Source organism: Lithobates pipiens, unplaced genomic scaffold (genome assembly GCF_037356315.1).
Source record: "Lithobates pipiens isolate NorthernLeopardFrog02 unplaced genomic scaffold, aLitPip1_a1.2 Scaffold_10, whole genome shotgun sequence".
NCBI classification, from domain to species: domain Eukaryota; kingdom Metazoa; phylum Chordata; class Amphibia; order Anura; family Ranidae; genus Lithobates; species Lithobates pipiens.
Genome location: NW_027507686.1, coordinates 96,591,169 through 96,613,503, shown reverse-complemented (window position 1 = coordinate 96,613,503; position 22,335 = coordinate 96,591,169). Strand labels below are relative to the sequence as shown.

At 44.4% G+C, this 22,335-nt stretch overlaps 1 protein-coding gene across 6 annotated transcripts in view; it reads right to left on the bottom strand.

The window, feature by feature from the left end:
* Window positions 1-4,966: 4,966 nt before the first annotated feature.
* The window catches only part of EHBP1L1 (EH domain binding protein 1 like 1), a 1,032,390-nt gene continuing 1,015,021 nt past the window's right edge, over window positions 4,967-22,335 (bottom strand). For all 6 annotated transcript variants that reach the window (XM_077456900.1, XM_077456917.1, XM_077456908.1 and 3 more), the window contains 2 exons: window positions 12,315-12,429; window positions 4,967-12,219 (listed from right to left, as the gene is read on the bottom strand). In XM_077456900.1, the coding sequence (XP_077313026.1) occupies window positions 12,132-12,219; window positions 12,315-12,429 (203 nt within the window). In that variant the 3' untranslated portion in view covers window positions 4,967-12,131. The remainder of the gene's footprint in view (window positions 12,220-12,314; window positions 12,430-22,335) is intronic.

Below are 22,335 nucleotides of genomic sequence, written 5' to 3'. Positions count from 1 at the left end.
GACACTCATACAGTGACCAGACTGGGGGGCGATCAGGGGGTAAAACTTTTTTAGGGAATAATTGGCAGGACCCTGACACTAACTAGCACCACCTGTGACACTAATACAGTGATCAGAAAAATGACACTGTGACAGGGGGTGAAAGAGATGACTGGGGGTGATCAGGGGGTTAAATATTTAGTAGGAAATATATGGGGGGGGTACCCTGAACCTATCTGAAACTGCTGCTGACTTCTGCTGATGCTAACTGGCGTTGCTAGTGACACCAATACAGTGATCAGTAAAAAATCTGTACACTGTACTTGGTAACACAGTGACAGGGAGTGAAAGGGTTAACTGGGGGGGGGGGGGGGTGATCAGGGTGTTAAATATGTGCCTATGTGTGCTGGTGTCAGGGTAGTGCTTGTGTACTCATGGTAGATGCTCGCTCCTCTCACACTGGAACCGAAAAGGGCTCCAGGAGGGTAGATTGCATCATTTACTGTGCCAGTGATTACATTACACAGGCATGGGACATTCTGCCATTGGTCAGAACTGATCAGCAGGTCCAGGCCATAAATCATTGGCCTGGATCTGATGCGTGATCGGTTCTGAATCTAATACAATCACCACATCAACAGAGCACACGCAGGCCCCCTAGCCACGGGCGTGTAGGTGTTTTTGCACAGCCGGGCCGCCCTGCTGCAGTAAATGTACGTGAGGTGGTCTGGAAGTGGTTAAAAGCTCTTAGAAAGCATGAAGGTGTCCTTTTTTTAAAGTTAAATTGCACACGTTATGCTCAGTTGTGTATATAAATACTATAAGCTGACTTATTTCTGGAAAATGGGGCTCTCTTTTTTTACTTGAAAACAATAAACACGTTGCAACAAAAAGCCTGAAGGTGCTCCTTAGATTTTGAGCCCTGCTGTGTGACTAGGCTGTGAAAAAGTCTCACACATGTGGTATCCCCATACTCATGAGTAGCAGAATGTTTTTTGGGTGTAATTCTTAGTGTGTCTATGATGTGTGTTATCTTATTAATTGACAACTTTGAAAAGTAAAAAAAATAATTTTCATTTTCTTTCCTGCATTTTCCAAAATTTTTGGCAAGAAATTAAATTTCCAAGATGCATTATGCTTTTTAGAAAATACGTTGGAGTGTTTGCTTTCCAAAATGGGTTCATTTTGTGCATATTTCCATTGCCCTGGTTCCCTAGAGCATCCAAAAATATTATAGTTAGTCAGGAAATGTGATGCGTTCTAATCAGATCAAAGATATCGATCCATTCAGACACTATAAGTAATTGAGGCCTATAGTGTGTGTGTGTGTTATAGTGTTACTGGCAATCAAAGGGTTAAAATCCGATGCTGTCTGAGATATACGTTAACTAATGCTGATGCTAACTGGCATCACCATTGACACTAATACAGTAACCTGAAAAAATATCTGTACACTGTACTAATGACTACTAATGTATGTGTAATTTATGCTCCTTAAGAGTCCAAAGGTGCTCTTTGGCTTTTGGGCCCCTCTATATGACTAGACTGTGAAAAAGTCTCACACAAATGTTGTATCCCCATACTCGGGAGGCATAGAAGAATGTGATATAATTCTAAGTACGCATATCAGTGGCGGCTTTTGCTCCATTTTTTGGGGGGAGACAAACAAACCACCCGACACCCCCCGTTTGGTTGGTCAGTCAGTCGAAGCCCACAATCCTCCCCTGTTGCTCGCTTGTCCGTCCACCAGACCCGCACTTAGCCCATCTAGGTCATGGGCAGCTTTGACTTTTTCCTGCGTTTCCTCTTACTCTGCGGCTTACCCTATGTCTCCTCCTCCTCGGCAGCTAATATAGTCACTTCTCCTCTTGGCCAATCAGGTCTTAAGACCCCCTTCCTGATTGGCCGGGAGGAGAATCAGAAAGACAATAGTTAATAATAATTTTCTATTGTCCCATAACTGGGTGGGCTCAGGGCACAGTGCTCTGCGCCTCAAGCCCACCCCTTTTCTAAGCCAATTAGAGCCTCAGGCTCCAATCACGTGCTTCCAAAAAAGAAACCCATTGAAATTCATGCATCCGGCACCCTGCATGTAGATTAGGGGCTGGCCCATGGATTAGGGGGCGGCACCACTGTGCCCCTAATGGACAAGCCACCACTGACGCATATGATGTGTGTGAGACATAACTTAACTAAAATGACAACTTTGTGGAAAAAAAACATTTTACCTAATTTCATAATTTTCCAAAAAATTATGAAAAAAAAATACCATTTAAAAAAAACACACAATGCCTCTTACTAAACAACCTTAGACTGTCTACTTCCCCCCAGAAAAAGTATTTTGGGGGGTATTTTTGCTTGCTGCCCTGCCATTTTAGGGACACAAGAAATTAGGCATCCAGTACGTCAGAATTTATCAATTTTAAAATACTGTATATGTACCATAGTTAGTAGACTCTATAACATTTACACAGACTTAGGCCGCGTACACACGCGCGGACTGTTCGCCCAACCTTGTTCGTCAAACAGTTTCGGCAAACAGTCCGCTCAAAATTTGCATGAGCGGACTTGCCCACACACGAGCGGACTGTTTCAGCGAACTGTTTGCCAAACAGTTCGCTCAACTTTTGAAATGAACGGACTCGCCCACGTAAGGCGGAGGCAAGTCCGCCCATTTCGAGCGCGTGTGCAGGTAGGCGGGGCCCGCGACGGAGACGTCGCGGGCTCCGCCGCCTGGAATGGACTTAAAGGGGAACCCCAACGCCGAAAAAAATCGGCGTGGGGGTCCCCCCAAAGTCCACAACAGACCCTTGTCCGAGCACGCTACCCGGCCGGCCAGGAAAGGGGGGCGAGCGAGCGCGCCCCCCCTCCTGAGCCGTACCAGGCCGCGTGCCCTCAACATGGGGGGTGCCTTGGGGAAGGGGGGGCCGCGCGGCCCCCCCACCCCAAAGCACCTTGTCCCCATGTTGATGAGGACAAGGGCCTCTTCCCGACAACCCTGGCCGTTGGTTGTCGGGGTCTGCGGGCGGGGGGCTTATCGGAATCCGGGAGCCCCCTTTAAGAAGGGGGCCCCCGGATACCGGCCCCCCACCCTATGTGAATGAGTATGGGGTACAATGTACCCCTACCCATTCACCTGTAAAATAAAAGTACCCAAAAAAAAAACACAACACACGAGAAAAAATATTTTATTGCACAGCTCCGGGGGTCTTCCGTCTTCGGGGGTCTTCTCGCCGGACTCCTCCGCTATCTTCTTGTAGCTCTTTTACTAGCGGAGGAGTCCGGCTTTCTTCCTCCCCGCCGCCGGCCTCTTCTCCCGACTTCGGGGGTCTTGTCCCCCTCTTCGGTTCTTCTGCCGGGCCACCGCGCCTTCTTGTAGCTCTTTTGCAGGCGGTGGCCCGGTCTTCTGTCGCCGCTGTCGCCGTCGCCGCCTTCCGTTCTTCTTCTTCTTCTTGTTCTTCTTCTTCTCCAGGAGATGTTGACACGACGCTCTCTCCGGCCGGAATGCCAGAGCCGCCCTGCGCTGCCACTTATATAGTGACAATGGGGCGGTGTCACATGGTATATGTCACATGGGTTGGTCACATGGGTTGATGTCACATGGGGACTATGACATCGTAAGGGGGCGGGGTCACCATGTGACATCAACCCATGTGACCAACCCATGTGACATATACCATGTGACACCGCCCCATTGTCACTATATAAGTGGCAGCGCAGGGCGGCTCTGGCATTCCGGCCGGAGAGAGCGTCGTGTCAACATCTCCTGGAGAAGAAGAAGAACAAGAAGAAGAAGAAGAACGGAAGGCGGCGACGGCGACAGCGGCGACAGAAGACCGGGCCACCGCCTGCAAAAGAGCTACAAGAAGGCGCGGTGGCCCGGCAGAAGAACCGAAGAGGGGGACAAGACCCCCGAAGTCGGGAGAAGAGGCCGGCGGCGGGGAGGAAGAAAGCCGGACTCCTCCGCTAGTAAAAGAGCTACAAGAAGATAGCGGAGGAGTCCGGCGAGAAGACCCCCGAAGACGGAAGACCCCCGGAGCTGTGCAATAAAATATTTTTTCTCGTGTGTTGTGTTTTTTTTTTGGGTACTTTTATTTTACAGGTGAATGGGTAGGGGTACATTGTACCCCATACTCATTCACATAGGGTGGGGGGCCGGTATCCGGGGGCCCCCTTATTAAAGGGGGCTCCCGGATTCCGATAAGCCCCCCGCCCGCAGACCCCGACAACCAACGGCCAGGGTTGTCGGGAAGAGGCCCTTGTCCTCATCAACATGGGGACAAGGTGCTTTGGGGTGGGGGGGCCGCGCGGCCCCCCCTTCCCCAAGGCACCCCCCATGTTGAGGGCACGCGGCCTGGTACGGCTCAGGAGGGGGGGCGCGCTCGCTCGCCCCCCTTTCCTGGCCGGCCGGGTAGCGTGCTCGGACAAGGGTCTGTTGTGGACTTTGGGGGGACCCCCACGCCGATTTTTTTCGGCGTTGGGGTTCCCCTTTAAGTCCATTCCAGGCGGCGGAGCCCGCGACGTCTCCGTCGCGGGCCCCGCCTACCTGCACACGCGCTCGAAATGAGCGGACTTTTCTTCGAGCGGGAACAGTTTGCTCATTTCGAAAGTAGCCTACACACGGGCGGACTGTCCGCTCAAACCAAGTTTCAGCGGACAGTTTTTCGGAATTTCCGAAAGACTTTGTCCGTCAAACTGTCCGCTGAAACTGTCCGCTGAAAGCCCACACACGAGCGGACTGTCCGCCCAAACACTGTTCAGCGGACAAAGTTGGGCGAACAGTCCGCCCGTGTGTACGCGGCCTTATGATTTAGTTTTCTGCTTTCTTGCAAACCTTCTTTCAGGATGCATCCAGTCTTCCTACAGATCCAAATATGCACTAGACCATCCCTTCAGCAGTTTATCTATGGTTGTGGGTACCCAATGTTGCAGTTTGACAAATAGACAATTCATTATAAAATTATGTGATTTACCACAAACAGTAGTGTATTTTTAATAATTTTATTTATCACATCAAGCAATATATCAGTCTCACAATGCTTGTCCAGCAGTCCTTTTGTACCATCAAAATAACATCTACACAGAAAGCTGTGCAAAGCTGTGTTTTTCAAGCTGAAACACATCACATGAGAAAAAGCTACCTATTAGGGACTTATTCATAAAGATCAGTTATATAAACATGCTTTGTTTTGCCGAACTCTGAACTGTTTCACATCTGAATGCTCCTCCAATTCCTAAAAGTATAACAGAAAGCTGTGATAGTAAAGGGAAACAAAATTGTAAAAAGTAGATAGTGACAAAAAATGATGCCATCTTGCGGAAAATTCCTTTCTTAGTGCCGGTTCACACTAGCGCGATGCGAGAACCCTGCGAATCATGTGCGGGTTCCCGCATCACTCCCGACACGCTCGGCAGTTCACACTGCCATATGCGAACTGCTGGGGAGTGTCATTATATGTTAACGACACCTCCATTTCAGCTTGAGTACCGCACTGCGAACTGACAGTTCGGACATGAATCGGATCGCACATGCGATCCGATTCTGGTCCGAACAGAAAAAAGGGTCCTGTGCGTGTTTGGACTGAATGCGGTGCAATATTAGCTATGCTATCTGTATGGCTGACATCGCACCCGCACAGACATCGCATGTAATGTGAACAGCAGTGCGCTGCGAATTACATGCAATGTCTGGCATCGCACTAGTGTGAACCGGCACTTATTAAAGTGGATGTAAACTCAAATTTTCCGTGAGAGGTCCCCAGGGGTTCCGCGGCGATCTGACTGTCAGTCAGGCAACTGACAGGAGGATCGCACAGACATAGGCAGAGATAGGCAGGGAAGCGGCTGGCATCCTATTGGCTGGAGCGCGCTGTTCCCTGCAGGCCCCTCCTCCCCTCTTCTCCTTCCTGAGTACGTAACATCATCTGAGGTGGACACTGGACAGGATAGGAGGAGGAGGGGCCGAGGGGGAACAGCACCACTGGAGGAGAAATTAAAAATGTGCTCTGAAGCCTGAAGAAGAAGCCGGTACTGTGCCCAGCTGTGTCATTCTCACAATGTGCCCAACAGTCTGCCCCATGTAATGTCCCTTGTCATGTCCCCCACCCCATGTAATGTGCCCTGCCCCATGTAATGTGCCCTGTCCCATGTAATGTGCCCTGCGCCATTTAATGTGTCCTGTCCCATGTAATGTCCCATGTAATGTGCCCTGTCCCATGTCATGTGGCCTGTCCCATGTAATGCCCCATGCAATGTGCCCTGTCCCATGTAATGTGCCCTGTCATGTTCCCTGTCCCATGTAATGTGCCCTGTCATTTGACCTGCCCCATATAATGTGCCCTGTCCCTTGTAATGTGCCCTGTCATGTGCCATGTAATGTGCCCCGTCCCATGTAATGTGCCCTGTCCCATGTAATGTGCCCTGTCATGTGCCCTGCCCCATGCAATGTGCCCTGTCATGTGCCCTGCCTCATGTAATGTGCCCTGTCCCATGTAATGTGCCCTGCCCCATGTAATGTGCCCTCTCATGTGCCCTGTCCCGTGTAATGTGCCCTGTTCCATGTAATGTTCCCTGTAATGTGCTCTGAATGGATCAGCTCTGCAAGGAAAGAAAGCACCAGTTTCACATTAAATAGGTACGTTTTAATATTTATTCTTTTTTTAATGCTATTTCTAAAAATATTTTTTTTATCAACAGCTCGCTGATCACTGATCATACCAATGTTCCGTGAGCTGTAGACATGAGATCTCAAACATTTTGCCAGGGGTTCTTCCGAGGTAAAAAGGTTGAGAAACACTGATATATAGAGTATGGAATTTCAGATCATTTGTGCCCAGTCTTGCCACAAAGAGTTAATCCAGCTCTGAGCAATCCTCATATCTTTTTTCAGTGAAATAAAATAGACAAACTTGGAAAACTTTGTCCTTTCTTCCCCCTTGCTGTGATTAACAGGTGATTTACATATCTCATGCACTAGCCTAAGACATGAATTATTTTTTAATTCCTACCCCCCACTCCTTTCTTCAGCAGCTCTGCAAGGATTGGCTGTTCAGTACAAGCGATTGGTGATTTACAGACAGAATAACAGCAATTGTGAACTTATGAAGATTAAAAAAAAAAGAAAGGTGAAATTGAGCCTCACCATTTTCTCTCCTCTTCTTCTACAACAATTTACAATGGTTATGCCTCTCTGCCCTTTTGCTTCATGTACTGCATCTGCACATGTGCAGGAGTGACATGAGCACACTCTGCCTTTTCATAGAAAGCGCTCTGTCACTCCTGCACATGCACACCAGTCTCACCAGGCGCGAGGCTCGTACTCACAACGCTGGCTGGCTGTAGGCGTGTAGTGGTGGGTGGAGAAGTGCTCTGACATCATGACCCCGCCCACTGCACGCCGGAAAAAAAAATGCCCACAGATTTAGCGATATTGCGGGGCAGGTGAGGGGGGTGACTTTTATAAAACAAGGATACATGGAGGAGGTATGTATATCATTACAGATTTTAAATGTGTTAATGTTTTAAATTTAATGACATTGGGTTTACATTCACTTTAACTTCCCCTATTTAATATAAAATCCGGGGACAGGTTTAACCACTTCAATACCAGGCACTTTCGGCCCCTTCCTGCCCAAGCTAATTTTTAGCTTTCAGAGCTGTCGCACTTTGAATGACAATTGCCTGGTCATGTTACACTGCACCCAAACATTTTTTTAATAATTTTGTTCCCACAAATAGAGCTTTATTTTGGCAGTATTTGATTACTGCTGGGGGTTTTATTTTTTGCGCAACAAATGAAAAAAGACCGAAAATTTTGAGTAAAAAGTTTCTTTGCTTCTGTTATAAAATTTTGTAAATCAGTACGTTTTCTCCTTCACTGACGGGCACTGATGAGGCTGCACTGATGGCACTGATAAGGTGGCATTGATGGGCACTGATGAGGCAGACCAATGAGGTGGCACTGATGGGCACCACCGATGGGCACTGATAGGTGGCCCTGGTATGCAGCACTTAGGGGCATTGATAGGCGGCACTAATGGCCACTCATAGGCAGAACTGATGGGCACTGAAAGGCTGCACTGATGGGTACTTATGAGTGGCACTGAAAGGTGGCACGGATGGGCACTGGTAGGTGGCACTAATGAGGAAACACCTGGCAGGCAATCATAGTGGGCACTGACTGGCACCATTTGTGGGCAATGGCTGGCATATTTTAGGGCACTGTGTGGCATACCTGCTCATCAATGTGTGGTGGGAGCCCTGGAGGTCTTGGTGGCATCACTGGTGGTCCACTGTGGGCATCCATGGGGGGCTGCGCTGATAAACAATCAGCACAGACCACCCCCCATCAGGAGAGCCACCGATCGGCTTTCCTCTACTCGCGTCTGTCAGATGCGACTGAGGAAAAGTCAATAAACGGCTCTTCCTGTTTACACTGATCAGCCATAATTGGACATGGCTGATCACACGGGAAAAAAAGAGCCTGCGTCAAAGACTCCTTATCGAGATCGGTGCAGTGGTGTTTCAGACTGACACTCTGCACCACTGATCACCGTGCTGCGTGCCCCCACGGGTGCGCGCCGGCAGTTAGTCTGCTGGACCACATATGATGATTAAGATAAAAGAGATAATGTATTTTAAATTGGTAAAGCCTATCTGCAAATACATTTTGTTGCATAATTTGTTTTTCTTAGTGTGATGCAATTTGATTGTCATCTTCCTGAGTAGTAGTACAGCCGCATGGTTGTAAGCATCCAGACACCCGAGCTAAGCTTATGACACTAAATGAATATGCAAGCAGAGGAAGATCATTAATTTGCTTGCATGCTGGAAATAATGTATTGTCACTGAAAGCTTAGTAACTGGCTACTATTCAAAGCAGAACTAAAGTCCACCTATACTTGCCTCCCCTCAACAGATGCAATGTCTGCAAGTTCCTTCACCAATATCTACACCTAGTCTTTTTCTGGTTTTGGCATCTTCTGCCATTTTGGCTGACCAGTCTCAGGAGGATGTTACTCCGACACAGGCGCTTAGTAGTTGATTTATCTCGACACTGAGACAAGTACTGTCTTTTCTACAGTAAAAACTTGTTTAAAATGTACACTGAGCTGCCCATGCACAATATATTGTACATTTACATTTTACATTCATAAGCTGTGCATGGGCAACTCAGTGAACATTTTAAACAAATTTGTCAGCAGACTGGAAAAAAAAAGGTTTTACTGTAGACAAGCAAATGCAGTGATCATGCATCGGTGGTTACCTATGGTAACCACAAGCTTCAAATGTGATGAATTATAGGCCTTGTGCATTGTGCTATGAAATAAGCAATGATATAGTTTTGACTATAGCATCCACTATTACCTGGTAAGTGTAGAACATAATGCTGAAATTCTTTCCTTCTTTATATTTTCAAGTACATGGTCACACACAGAGTTTGCCCTATGATTTATGTATGTGCATGCTGATACTTTATTTGGCATAGTGTATACTTTAACATGTTGAACTTGGGAGTAATTTAAATGATAGTATAATTTTTTTTTTTGTTTTCTAGGGGCGGGGGGCTGCTTGTTATCGGAAACTGTTGTGTATTTGTAAAAAAGATGTGTGTTTTTTGTTTATATTTGAATGTGTATATGTACTCAATCTTTCTTCTTTGTTGTATATAATTTTCATCCTAGTCAACATATGAATTCAGAAATTGGATAGAGTAGCAATATAAAAAGTCAGATGTTTCAGAAAATATATATTTCTCATGAAAATAAAATATATCAATTTTTACCTTTGTAAATAGACCCCCAATGTTTTTATCATACTTAAATAATTTATAGTTGTCCCTGCCAGCAAAATATCTTATTGTGTGCATTAATGCCCCACACGGTTGGAAATTCTGACTACAAAATCTGTTGGATTTTTTCCAACGGATTTTGGCCTAAACTTGTCTTGCATACACACGGTTGCACAAAGTTGTCGGAAAATCCGATCGTTCAGAACGCAGTGGTGTAGAACACGTATGGGACTATAAAGAGGGCAGTAGCCAATAGCTTTCGTCTTATAATTTAGTCTGAGCATGTGTGGCACTTTGTCTGTCGGAATTGTCTACACACGATCGGAATTGAAACGATCGGATTTTGATGTCAGAAAATTTTAGATCCTGCTCTCAAACTTTGTGTGTCAGAAATTCCGATGGAAAAAGTCTGATGGAGCCCACACATGATCGGATTTTCCAACAACAAGATCCGATCGCACATTTTTCATCAGAAAGTCTGACCGTGTGCACAGGGCATAATGCAATTCTGGCACATAATGATAATATCGCTGAATGTATCACATAATTAAAATATTGCTACAGTCGTATAATTATTTTGTAAACAATATATTAATAATATTACTGATGCTGGTCCCCTGACTCCTAGGGTACTGTGTTGCTGGACTAACCAGTACTCTTCTGCATCTGTTGACCATGTCTCTATAAAGGGAGATTTCGGGGCGTATTTATAAAACAGTGAATCTGCTCTTCACCAAAGTTTCACTATATGTAAATCTTCCAGATGCACATGTTTTAAATGATGGTGAATAATTCACAATGTTCATTGCTTTAATATACCATATTATTAGAATTTCTGGTAGAAATAATCTCAGGGAACCTGTAGACCTCAAATCTGCCTGGTACTTATTACACCACCTGTGAAATTAGACAGAATACATGGAAGGGGAGGAAGCTCTAGGTATTATAACATCATTTTTTTCTTTGAATTAACTTAATAGAGCATTGATAGGGGGCAGCTCTTTTGTCAAATACATTTTATGATTTTAATGATAGGTCCACTGCATTTTTTAAGGATCAATAAACTTATTTTCAACTATAAGGTCTCAGAATTGTTACTGGGAAATAAAAATAAAGCACAATAAACTAGTATTTTTTTTCTACTTAAAATCAAATTTTTTAAAATAAAAGTTATATTATGTGTTCTAAACGCTTCATTGATATTACTATTACAAATCAGAAAATACAAATATGAATGGATAATATACATACTTTTGTAATATTCACAAGTATTTATAATTAGACCTGCTTGCTTGTCTTATATATCTTGACTTTGGCACATGTGTACCAAGCAGCTGGCTTATTAAAAAAAAATAAAAATGAAAAGACCATTGTTTTAGCTTTACTAACAAAAGTATGTTTTCAGAATCATTGTACCCATCCTATCCCACCAGGCATGAAATGTGCCAATTAAAGACCAAACTGAAGGGGTAATATAAAGGGGAATTCTTACTTGCAGCAAATACTGTTTTTACAAAAAAAAGTAAATGCGCACCTTCTAGGTATGTAAATGTATAAAATAATGAATAGCTCTCATGTCTAGACCATACACTGATACTGTGATGGAGTGTAAGCTAGAGTTTAGAAAGGAAATAATATTCTCTTAGGGCACATAGGAAGAGATCCAAATAGAAACATTCTGAAAAAATAATGGAAAATAGCAAGTATGCCTGAAAATAGCAGGTGCAAAAAAGACTGTAAAATGTCACTTTCTGTAAATCTCTATGGAACAAAGTAATTTCAACTCTGAAGAAATTCAGTGACAAAAGATTCATAAAAATGGTAGCATCGAGGCAATGTGACTACAGAGACCTGGAACTTCAAGTCATGCATTATAAAATAAGTTCAATTTTAGTCTTAACCTGGAAAAAACTATGCACTTAAGCCTTATCCATGAAAGTGAACTGAAATTAGGCTTTTTTTCTAAAGTGCAACTGATGAAATTCCGATTCTTATACCAAACATACTCACGGACATTTTAACTAATAACAATAATTATTTTCAACTAATTCCAAGAATTAGTAACACTTTTTACAAAATCTCTCTATGTATATATATAATGTCATCACAAATTTAAATATTACTCCACATCAATAGCAGCAAGTAAAAAGAGACAATAAAAAAGATTGTGAGTAGTGCTTAGAAGGCATTTGAGCATCTTAGTTTAAGACCAAGCACTGGAAAATGTTTATAGGCTATTTTATCTGTTTATAAAAGATCTAAGGTGTTCTTTTTTATTATAGCAAATAGTTTTTCTTTTTATTAACGTGATTTGCTTGTTTTGAGTATGACAGATTTTTTGACAGATTTTTGCCTCAAAGCCTTAGCTGATGCGACATTTCTCCTTTTTGCTGAGCTTTCTCCTCCTTTGCTCAAGACTTCTCTCTATTATTTCATCTTCTTCTATAGCTCTACATGAATCAAGCAAGAAATCAAATATTATCAGTTACTTGTGATGGATAGAATTGAAGAACTTTTTATATATATATATATAAAATATACATACTTCCTCTCTTTTATATGAAGATCTCTCACAAGGCCATCACGCTGATCTACTAGAGACACCAACTCATCCAGTAAGAGTTTCTCTCTTCTCTTCTGAGCTTCACTTTTTAAGCAATCTATGGGTAAATGCAGAATATAGTAAAATTCGTATTCTAAAACCTTGCTGAACTGTTTGTATTATTAAAGGGGAACTATACTCACCTCCACTCCAAGGATGACAGGTCAATGACTTACCCCAGGGGTTTTCAACCCTCAGGCCATGGAATGGTGCAGTCCGTGGCCTGTTGATGACTGGGTTGCACAGCTGGAGGTGAGTGGTGACCGCGGTCTGCACAGGGCTATCACAGACTGCAGTCGGTGCTCACCACCTGCTGTGCCTGTGTATCCTCTCCCGCCTCCTCTGCCTGCCCCCTGACAATGTCATCCTATCAGCAGGGCAGGAGGTGGGAGGAGCTGCAGATTGGAATTGTAACCAAGTTAGCATCCCAAAAAAGCACAGGGTGCTGCCAGGGGGGTTTGACACAAGATAAACCATAAAGAAAGTTTTTTTTTACATGGGAGTACAAAGCCAGAGGACAAAGCTGAAACTTGACCTTTCAGAGTGTTTAAATAGGTTGTAAAGGCACAATATCTTTTACTTTAATGCTTTCTCTGCATTACTGAAGTGGCTTTTCGTGCTTTCAGTAAGATAGAAATAACAGACTCAGAGACCCCTCTATCTCTTAAAACCTGGGTTTCAACAGCCAAGCCTTTAAAGTCAGAGACTGAGAAACAGGGTGGAGTAGATGGCCCTGAGACAGCAGGTCTGGCCTGTTTGGAAGAGGGGTTGTCTGCTGGAAGTCTAAGTATATCTGTGTGTGTAGGGTTCTTCTGGGCTAGTTTGATGCAATGAAAATCACAGTTTTCCTCTCTTGCTCTGTCTTTTTAAGCAGACAAGGCAGAGGTAGTTTGTTGAATCTTGAGGCTAGGATGTCTACATCCAGAGTACCCCATTTCTCATATATCAAATAAAAATGTCTGGGTAAAGGGCCCATTTGCCTTGATGGAAAGGTGAACTGCAGAGATCACCGGACAGTGAGTTTCCATCAAATATCTGACTTGCTTCCTTCAAGTCTGAATGACTCCTAGTTCCTCCATGGCAATTGATGAAGGTCACAGCCATGGAATTGTCTAACTGCACCCTGATTGGGTGCCCTTGCAGAAGGGGGGTACCGTGTTCTAAAGCCATTCATATTGTCTAAGCTCCAGGATGTTGATGGGACGCTTGGCACAGGAACAGACCCATTTTTTAGTGAACCTTTTTCCACTTGGTAGAATTTAAAAAACATTTTTTGGGAATGAAAAGTTTGTGAAGGTCTCTTTGTACCGAAAGAGGCCTGGCAAGATGGAGGAGAATCAATAACTACAATGCCAAAGGTTTTGTGCATGACAGCAGTGAGTTAATCAATGTTAATAAACATGCTGCATGAAGTTCTCGCTTCAGGTGAGAAACAGTGTAGGGGAGAAAAGTCTTCCACAGTCTCCTCTACTATTGCTTTTATATCCCCCTCATTCCCTTATGTGTTTGCCTCATCTAGGGCTGTCATATCTGTATTCAACTCCAGATGGGAAATGGGAGAGCTGGAGAAGAGGCATTGTGTTTTCTGGTTCTAGACAAAGATAACTGTATCAAGGAATTGTGACAAAATTCTGCTCTTGTCAAAAATACCACTTGCGTGCCCTAGGCCCCTTTCACACGGACGATCCATTCAGGCCCGCCTGTCAGTTTTTCAGGCGGACCTGAACGGATGCTCCATAGAGGTCTATGGAGCGCCGGATGTCAGCGGTGACATGTCCGCTGACATCCGACCCGCTCCGATCCGAAAAAGTGTGACGGAGGAAAAAGCTATTTTTCCATCATCGGATCGGGTGACGATGGACACTGCGGTCCATCGTCATCCGATCTCCCATAGGGGAGAGCGGCGCTGTGACAGGTCTGTCCCTGCGCAGTGTGCAGAGATGGACCCATCATCTTCTGCTCAGCGGAGATCGCTCCGGCGATCCCCGCTGAGCAAGCGGACTAAGGCTAGCTTCACACCTGTGTGGGAGATTACCTCTTCCCACAGCTGCAACTACCCACACAAAAAAATGCACTGCCACTCAGGAGATGCATGGAGATGCCATTAATCCTGATGCCACTCCAACGCACTGGAGACCGCAGCGTGGTTTTCCAAACTAGGAACCGCATTGCACTTGTGGGCTCTCTGTCGTTTTCAAAAATGGAGAAGGGACAGTTTACCTGCATTTTCAGGAGGCACAGCAGCCCATTTAAATGAATAGGCTGCTGTACTCATGCAAAACACAGCTCGCAAAGCCGCACAATGTGAACCTAGCCTAAGAAAGAGAAGAAGCAGAAGCAGAGACTGGTGTTAAAATAATTTCTTGCTCCGGTTCAAGGGAAGCATCATCACTGAGGTTGAGTGTTGTGTGGGCCTTTAGCAGAGCAAATGATTGCCTAAGGTTTAGCCCATGCTTCTTTAATTTAGCTTCCACCAAAGCGACAGGTGAGAGAATTTCCTGTAGGGTGCCCACTGGGTAGGGTAAAGAATATAGAGTAATCAAGTACGGAAGGAGAACACATCAAACCAAATGTAGACTGTCTTGAACAGATCCTCATGGTGAAAGAAGCAGATTAAGCACCTTATGAGGGTCCTAGATGGATGTGGCTGTAAAGCGTGTGACCTGTGATGTGATGTCACACCTGGTTATCCCCCTGAGACTGAGCTCTAAATTGTTGGATTATAGTGCCAAGTTTAAAAAGTTTACAATGTAAAGGGAATACATTCCAAACATAAGTCTGTTTTCATAGAAATGGTCAGAGATACTGGATGACCCTGTCTTATCTGTCCATGTTGCTGTACTTTATATTACTGGCATTACTGGCTTCACCCACCACAGTGGGCATACCCCCTAAGGGGTCTTGGCTCTATAGCGATGAACCATGCCCCTGGACCTTTATGGCACCCTGTGGCTAACTACAACACATTGCTAAGTGCTAAGAAGAGCCCCTGTGCATGATCCAGTGCCTAAAGCAAAATTATAGTCTGTCTCCACAGCATGCAGTCTGGGTACAATCCCCAATGTTTTACCGAAGCTGCATCTATCCGAATGTATTGATTCAATTTTGATATTAGAAAACAGTGAAGGAGATGATTAAAGAGTTGAAGAATATGGATATAAATGTATTCAACAATAAAAAAGCACACCAACATTTAACATTCTTAATATTTAGTGTAGGTAGTGGATGAGACCACTTCAGAGTTGTGTGAATGTGTCAGCGTTTCTTGGAGTTCCTGCTGGCATGGGGAAAACCCGATTCTGACAGCTATCAAAAGAGCCGCCAGTGCCCAGGCATCCTGCACAGTACACTACACTTTTTTTTTATAGTGACAGAAGAGAGCAGGGTGTGAAAATTCCTATTAAATTGGGGAGGCGCGTGCGCGAGGCTGACTAGGCAGTACATGGCTGCTTAGCGCTCCGCATCTACCGGGACCCGACGGACAAAATTCACCGAGCCACGGCATAATTCAATATACCCAAGGTATCCAATACATTACTCTTCCACTGGGGAACAAAATACAGACATGTATAGTGGAAAAAAAAAAACTTAAGCCGGTAAAGAGCCAAGACGCTCTGACAAGAATCGCAGCTAAAACGGCAACAGCTTCAACTTCCCACTGCACTCAGTCACAGACACAGAGAAGGAATTCACCTCCCTCTCTACAGAATGATTCTGAATATGATTTTGGGATAACACCCATATCTTTACTAAATATCTCTTCTGGAACTGACCTCATTAGTCAGTTTGAAAGGATACTACAAAAAGCTTTACAAAATACCTCAGCCACCATTACTGAGAAACTAACAAGGGAAATCCGTGAGGTGGGCCGCCGCACATCTATTCTGGAAAAAAGAATGGATGAATTAGATGGCATTACTACAAATCATAATGATGAATTGGAAGCAATCTGAGAAGAAAATTCCTCACTATATATCCGCCTAGAAGATTTTAAAAACAGAGCCAGGAGATCAAATCTTCGTGTCAGAGGTATCCCTGAAAATATAGAAGACCTTCAATCAACCATTACAGCTTTCTTCCAGGAACTTGCTCCATACATCCCTATAGAATGCCTAGAGATGGACAGGATTCACAGAACATTGGCACCCCGAAAAGAAGATGGACCCCAAGAGACATTGTTATTAAACTACATTATTTCCACACAAAGGAACAATTGATGGAAGCAGCCCAGAAAAAAGATTCACTATTTTTTCAGGGTCATCGTTATCAAATCTTTAATGACCTCTCACAACAAACTCTCATCAAAAGAAAAGCAATGAAACCATATTTACTAATTCTCCAACATCATCACATCTCTTATCACTGGAGTTTCCCCTTCGCAATCCGCTTCTCATATAAAGGCACCTCTTACAGCTGCAAATGAGATGATGACTTATTAACCACAATTCAACACCTATCAATTCCGGAAAATACCTCTGAAGCATCTAAACGACGAGCAACATCAAACTCCCCAAAAAATCATCAAGACACGCTTAACAATCCAGCCCACTCCAATACTCATAAAAGGACCTGTTTTGCCTCTCCACCACCGGCTGCAGAAGAGCAAATGGACTGATGCTCCCTTTTCTGTGGTGATATTAATCTTCATGATTACATTTTTTTCTCATTACATTTCATTCTAGTCCAGTGGAATACTGATCACTAAGACAGATCTTTTACCCTGTCTTATACAAGATCCTATTCCCTAAGGTCAACACAACCATATTATTCATATTTATGACAAATTTACCAAATAAATATTGGATAATCTAATATCCTCTCTTAAAAACTATCAAATGGGTTACTGAACCATATGTTTTCTATACATACGGAAACAGAGTTCCAAATTAAATCACACCGACTAATGTGTTACAAAACCTATATCATGACCTCCTATGATGAATTGGCCTATACTCCACCCCTTTTTTACCTTTACTAATGCAATACCCCCAACCAAATACCACAATCATCCCTCATTTTCTTTATAATAGAAATTCATCACCAGGATGTCAGTTTCACTAAATTAATTGAATTACACCCCACTAGATCTCACTTGGATATTATTCTTGTTGTTTTACCATGTAATTTATAAGTTTTATCAAATATTACATTACTAAGTGACTCATTTCGTTCCAATGTTTAAAAGCTATTTAGAAGTTATGTTGGCTGTCGTGGTCCAGGAAGACAGCTCACTGCTCCTCAAAGTACAGTAGTTCCTCGAGAGACCAGCATTGCTATCCGGGCACTCTTTGGACTTATAGTACCCATCGGTTGGCGACTTATCATCAACCCTTGGATAATAACTCCATATAGGAGCCACCCTCTCCCTTTTTTACAAAACAGCTTCTTCCTCTTCCTTCTTCATCCTAATTCCAGAGGCTATTTCCTTAATCTACTTTACTCCTAACTGTACCTACAATCCTCCCTTCCTAAGTTCTCTTAACATCTCTACCCTCCCCTCCCCCCTTTTTTTAAATTATTGCTCCAGAATATATACCGCTCTAAAAGTATAAGATGACATTTTTAAACGTACTAACTCTCAATGTACAAGGTCTCAATGCTCCTCAAAAAAGAATTAAGGGGGGGCGTGGCTAGCGCGCAGCGGCATGGACGTGTAGTAAGAGAGCTCCGCTCCAGCGACGGGATCTAAAGCAGACCGAGGCGGTAAATCTCCATTCTAATTACACCGGATCAGTGCTAAACACTACCTCACCTACCGGAGATGACCCGTAAGCGGAGTAATGCCGCCCAGCCGAAGAAACTCCGGGACTTCTTCACGCCTAAAGGCCGCGAGGCCCAAGATGGCGCCGGAGGCGGCTCTTCTTCCCCATCAGCCGGACCCCTCTCTCCATCCCTATCAGCGACGCAGAGTCCGGGATCGGACAGGGAATCACAGCGACACTCCCCGGTTGCCTCGACACCTCTATCCTGCAGCCCGGTCAAATCGAAACCTCGTCTGGCGACGGATCCACCGGGAGAAGAGGTTAGTACGCAGATGGGCTCTCTAGACGACACCAGAGAGTTAGCTGACACCATTAACTCTTTCCCTACTACAAACCAGCCTATATCTGATACCACCCTAAAGGACATGCTGATTTCCCTGCGGGGCTCGCTACATTCAGATATGATGGAGTATATGAGGAATTTTAAATCAGAAGTGACTGAATTAGGGTGCAGAGTTGACCACGTTGAGAAAAAAATGGGGGAATATGCCACATCTTACAATACACTGGTAGACTCTCATAACGATCAGGCGGATGAAGTAGCCTGGCTTAAGGCTAAACTCGCGGACCTCGAGGATAGGTCCCGCCGTAACAATATTAAACTGCGTGGCATACCTGAGACCGTTCTCCCTACCCACCTGCTTCAATACGCCAAAGACCTGGTACTGGCATTTTTACCCTCAATCCCGACTACTGAACTGGTCATAGACCGGATCCACCGCCTCCCTAAACCGTCTCATCTCCCAGACAACATACCCCGAAACGTATTGATGAGGGTGCATTTCTACCATGTGAAAGAACATCTTATGGCAGCTTATCGTAAGAACTCTAACCCCCGGAACAATACTCAAATCTTCAACTATACGCGGACCTCTCACAATACACTATGCAAAAACGTAGGTCCCTTCTGTCAGTCACCAAGGCACTTCGGAACCACAATATCATGTACAGATGGGGGTACCCAACCAAACTTATTGTCACACGGGAAGGTAGGATGTCTGTAATCTCTAACCTAGATGAAGGTTTGGCCATGCTTCGATCGTGGGATATCCTGCCAGCCCAGATCTCTGACACCCACGCTGCTACTTCACCGCCGACTGTAAGTGACAATTGGCAAGTGGTGTCTCGCAAACGACACAGTAAGAAGTCTGACAAATAAACACTTTAGCCGGATGGCTATTAGACCGACAAGATCCCTGGCGCTATGGAGCTCTCAGCCCGTATTTCTCCCCATTCTCAATTATGTGCAGTTTCTCTGCCACCGGATTCCTGAAGGAATCTAACTTTTTATTTCTTCACAAGTTGATGTTTTGTTCTTACTTGACTATTGTTTTTTTTACATTTAACCCCTTTATTCCTTCTCCCCAAAACTCGGAAATGGACTTGTCGGACCGCACAAGGAGACGATTCTTCTGACATCCTCACCATTGGCCCTCTAAACTGGACTTCCATGGGACTAACCTGGATCTATCAAGGTACTTTCTATGGCACTCCTTTACACTTAAAATATATCATTCAAGGTAACCTCTTTTAATGTTCGGGGCTTGAATCACCCCGCCAAGCGTGCCTCGCTGTGGAAGGAAGCCCTCAAATTGGGTTCTGATGTCCTGTGTGTTCAGGAAATGCATTGGTCATCTTCCAGTGAACCTACCTTTAAACATAACAGATTCCCGCATGTTTTTAGAGCCTCTGCCCCCGCTAAAAAAAGAGGGGTTCTCATCGCTATAAAGGACTCAATTGCTTTTACTCTTCAGGATACTTTAATCGACCCCGAGGGAAGGTACATAGTACTAATTGGCATCTTCAACAACAAACTTCTCACCCTTGTTAATTTATACTCACCCAATACTCATCAACTGCGCTTTTTGAAAAGGCTTCTGCGCAAAGTAGAATTACTAAAGCGGGGTGAACTATTAGTTTGCGGAGACTTTAATATTACGCCTAACTACGAAGTGGACACAACCTCTAAAGCGCAACGCCCTCTACCTACTCTACAACCTTTGTTATATGCTGAAGGTCTATACGATGTGTGGAGATGCCAGCACTCCTCTGAACGGGATTACTCCTTCCATTTCTCCAGGCACAACTCATATTTTCGTATTGACTTTTAACTGACAAACATTTACTTCAAAAAATCTCGTCTTCAACTATCCACGACATTACTTGGTCGGATCACGCCCCCGTACCCATCACGGTGGATGGGGGGCGTCCTCTGACACCTGCTAGTGTCTGGCGTGCCAACCCTCATATCATTCAACAACCGCAGCAAGTTGCTTTTCTTACTGAGCAACTGAAAGAATACTTTTCTTTTAACACTGCTTCTGTAACTAGCCCGTTTACTGTATGGTGCGCCCATAAGGCTTTTATTAGAGGTATCCTTATCCAACTCAGCTCGCGGGCAAGGAGGCAGAGGACACAAAAACTAGATTCCCTTCTTTCTGAAATCAAACAACTAGAGGCCCAAAACAAAACCTCAAATAATTCAAATACTACTGTAATACACCGATTGTCCAAACTACGCTCGGATCTCAGGCTCCTCTTGTTAGAACAATACGACAAACACGTCCACTCTCTGAAGGTATCTCACTACGCCTCTGGCAACCGAGCCGGCAAACTATTGGCCCGGAGATTGAAAGACCGCAAAATCAAAACCACTATCCCTTTTTTAATTCGCACTCCTGATAATAGTAAAATATACAATCCCATGGACATAGCAAATTCCTTTGCAGACTACTATTCCTCTTTATATAACCTTAGGAATGATCCAGCTACACCACAACCTACTACAGCCGATATTCAAAAATTCTTCACCGACCTTTCCCTTCCCACTCTATCACAGGAACAGTTGGAATCCCTTAATTCGCCTATTACGGAGCCTGAGATCCGATGGGTTATAAAGACTCTTCCTAACGGAAAGTCCCCGGGACCTGATGGACTCCCGAACTGTTACTACAAAAACTTCTCAGAGACTTTGTCCCCAGCTCTGGAGGCAGTTTATTCAGCCGCTGTGTCCTCTGCCTCATTTCCCCCTGAAATGCTCAATGCATTTATTGTTACCATCCCGAAACCTGGGAAGGAGCCTACCACTCCAGCTAACTTCAGGCCGATTTCACTATTAAACACTGATGTGAAGTTATATGCCAAAATCCTGTCTCATAGGCTCCTTCCTATCCTGCCGTCCCTGATTGGACCGGAGCAAACTGGTTTTACAAGGGGACGACAGGCATCGGACGCCACTAGGAGGGTGGTTGATATTGTTTACCATGCTGGGTCCTGTCGGCTGCCTTCTCTACTGTTGTCCTTGGACGCGGAGAAGGCATTCGACAGGATCCACTGGGGATATATGACTCTGACTCTGGGTAGATTTGGGTTTTCAGGTGCCATTTTGTCGGCAATTTTAGCTTTGTACTCTTCCCCCTGCGCCCAGGTATATACCTCCAACATGTTATCTTCCCCATTTCCCATCTCAAATGGCACTAGACAGGGTTGTCCCCTGTCCCCCTCCATTTTTAATTTACTGATAGAGCCCCTTGCTGAAAAAATTAGAACTCACCCTGACATATCAGGATTCAAGTTTTCTGATAAATCCCATACTATAAGCCTCTTCGTGGACGACGTCATCCTCTTTCTCTCCTCCCCATCTACTTCTTTGCCCTGTGCCCACTCCATTCTTAATGACTTTAGCTGTATATCATATTATAAAGTCAATTTTACAAAATCCCTCATTCTAGGCCTTAGCCTCCCACCTCAATTGCAACTTAGTTTGCAAAAGAATTTCCCCTACACATGGGCGGAGACGAGTATCCCTTATCTCGGCCTACAGATAACATCTGACTCATCTAAATTGGCTGATGCCAACTATATCCCACTAATTGCCAAGATAGAAAAGGAGGCGAACAGGCTCACTAAAACAGAACTTGCCTGGTCGGGAAGACTGGCATCCTTTAAGATGCTTTTACTGCCTCAGATACTATATGTGTTCCGTACATTGCCTATACCTATTAAGAATAGCCATCTAAAAACACTCAACAATATTCTCCGACAATATGTTTGGGGTGGTAAGCGACCTAGATCCTCCCGAACTCTCCTAATTAAACATAGGTCAGTGGGCGGAATGGGTCTGATAGATTTGAATGACTACTATAGAGCAACCATACTTACTTCACTCAAATACTGGTTCTCTCCCTCGCCGGATATTCTCT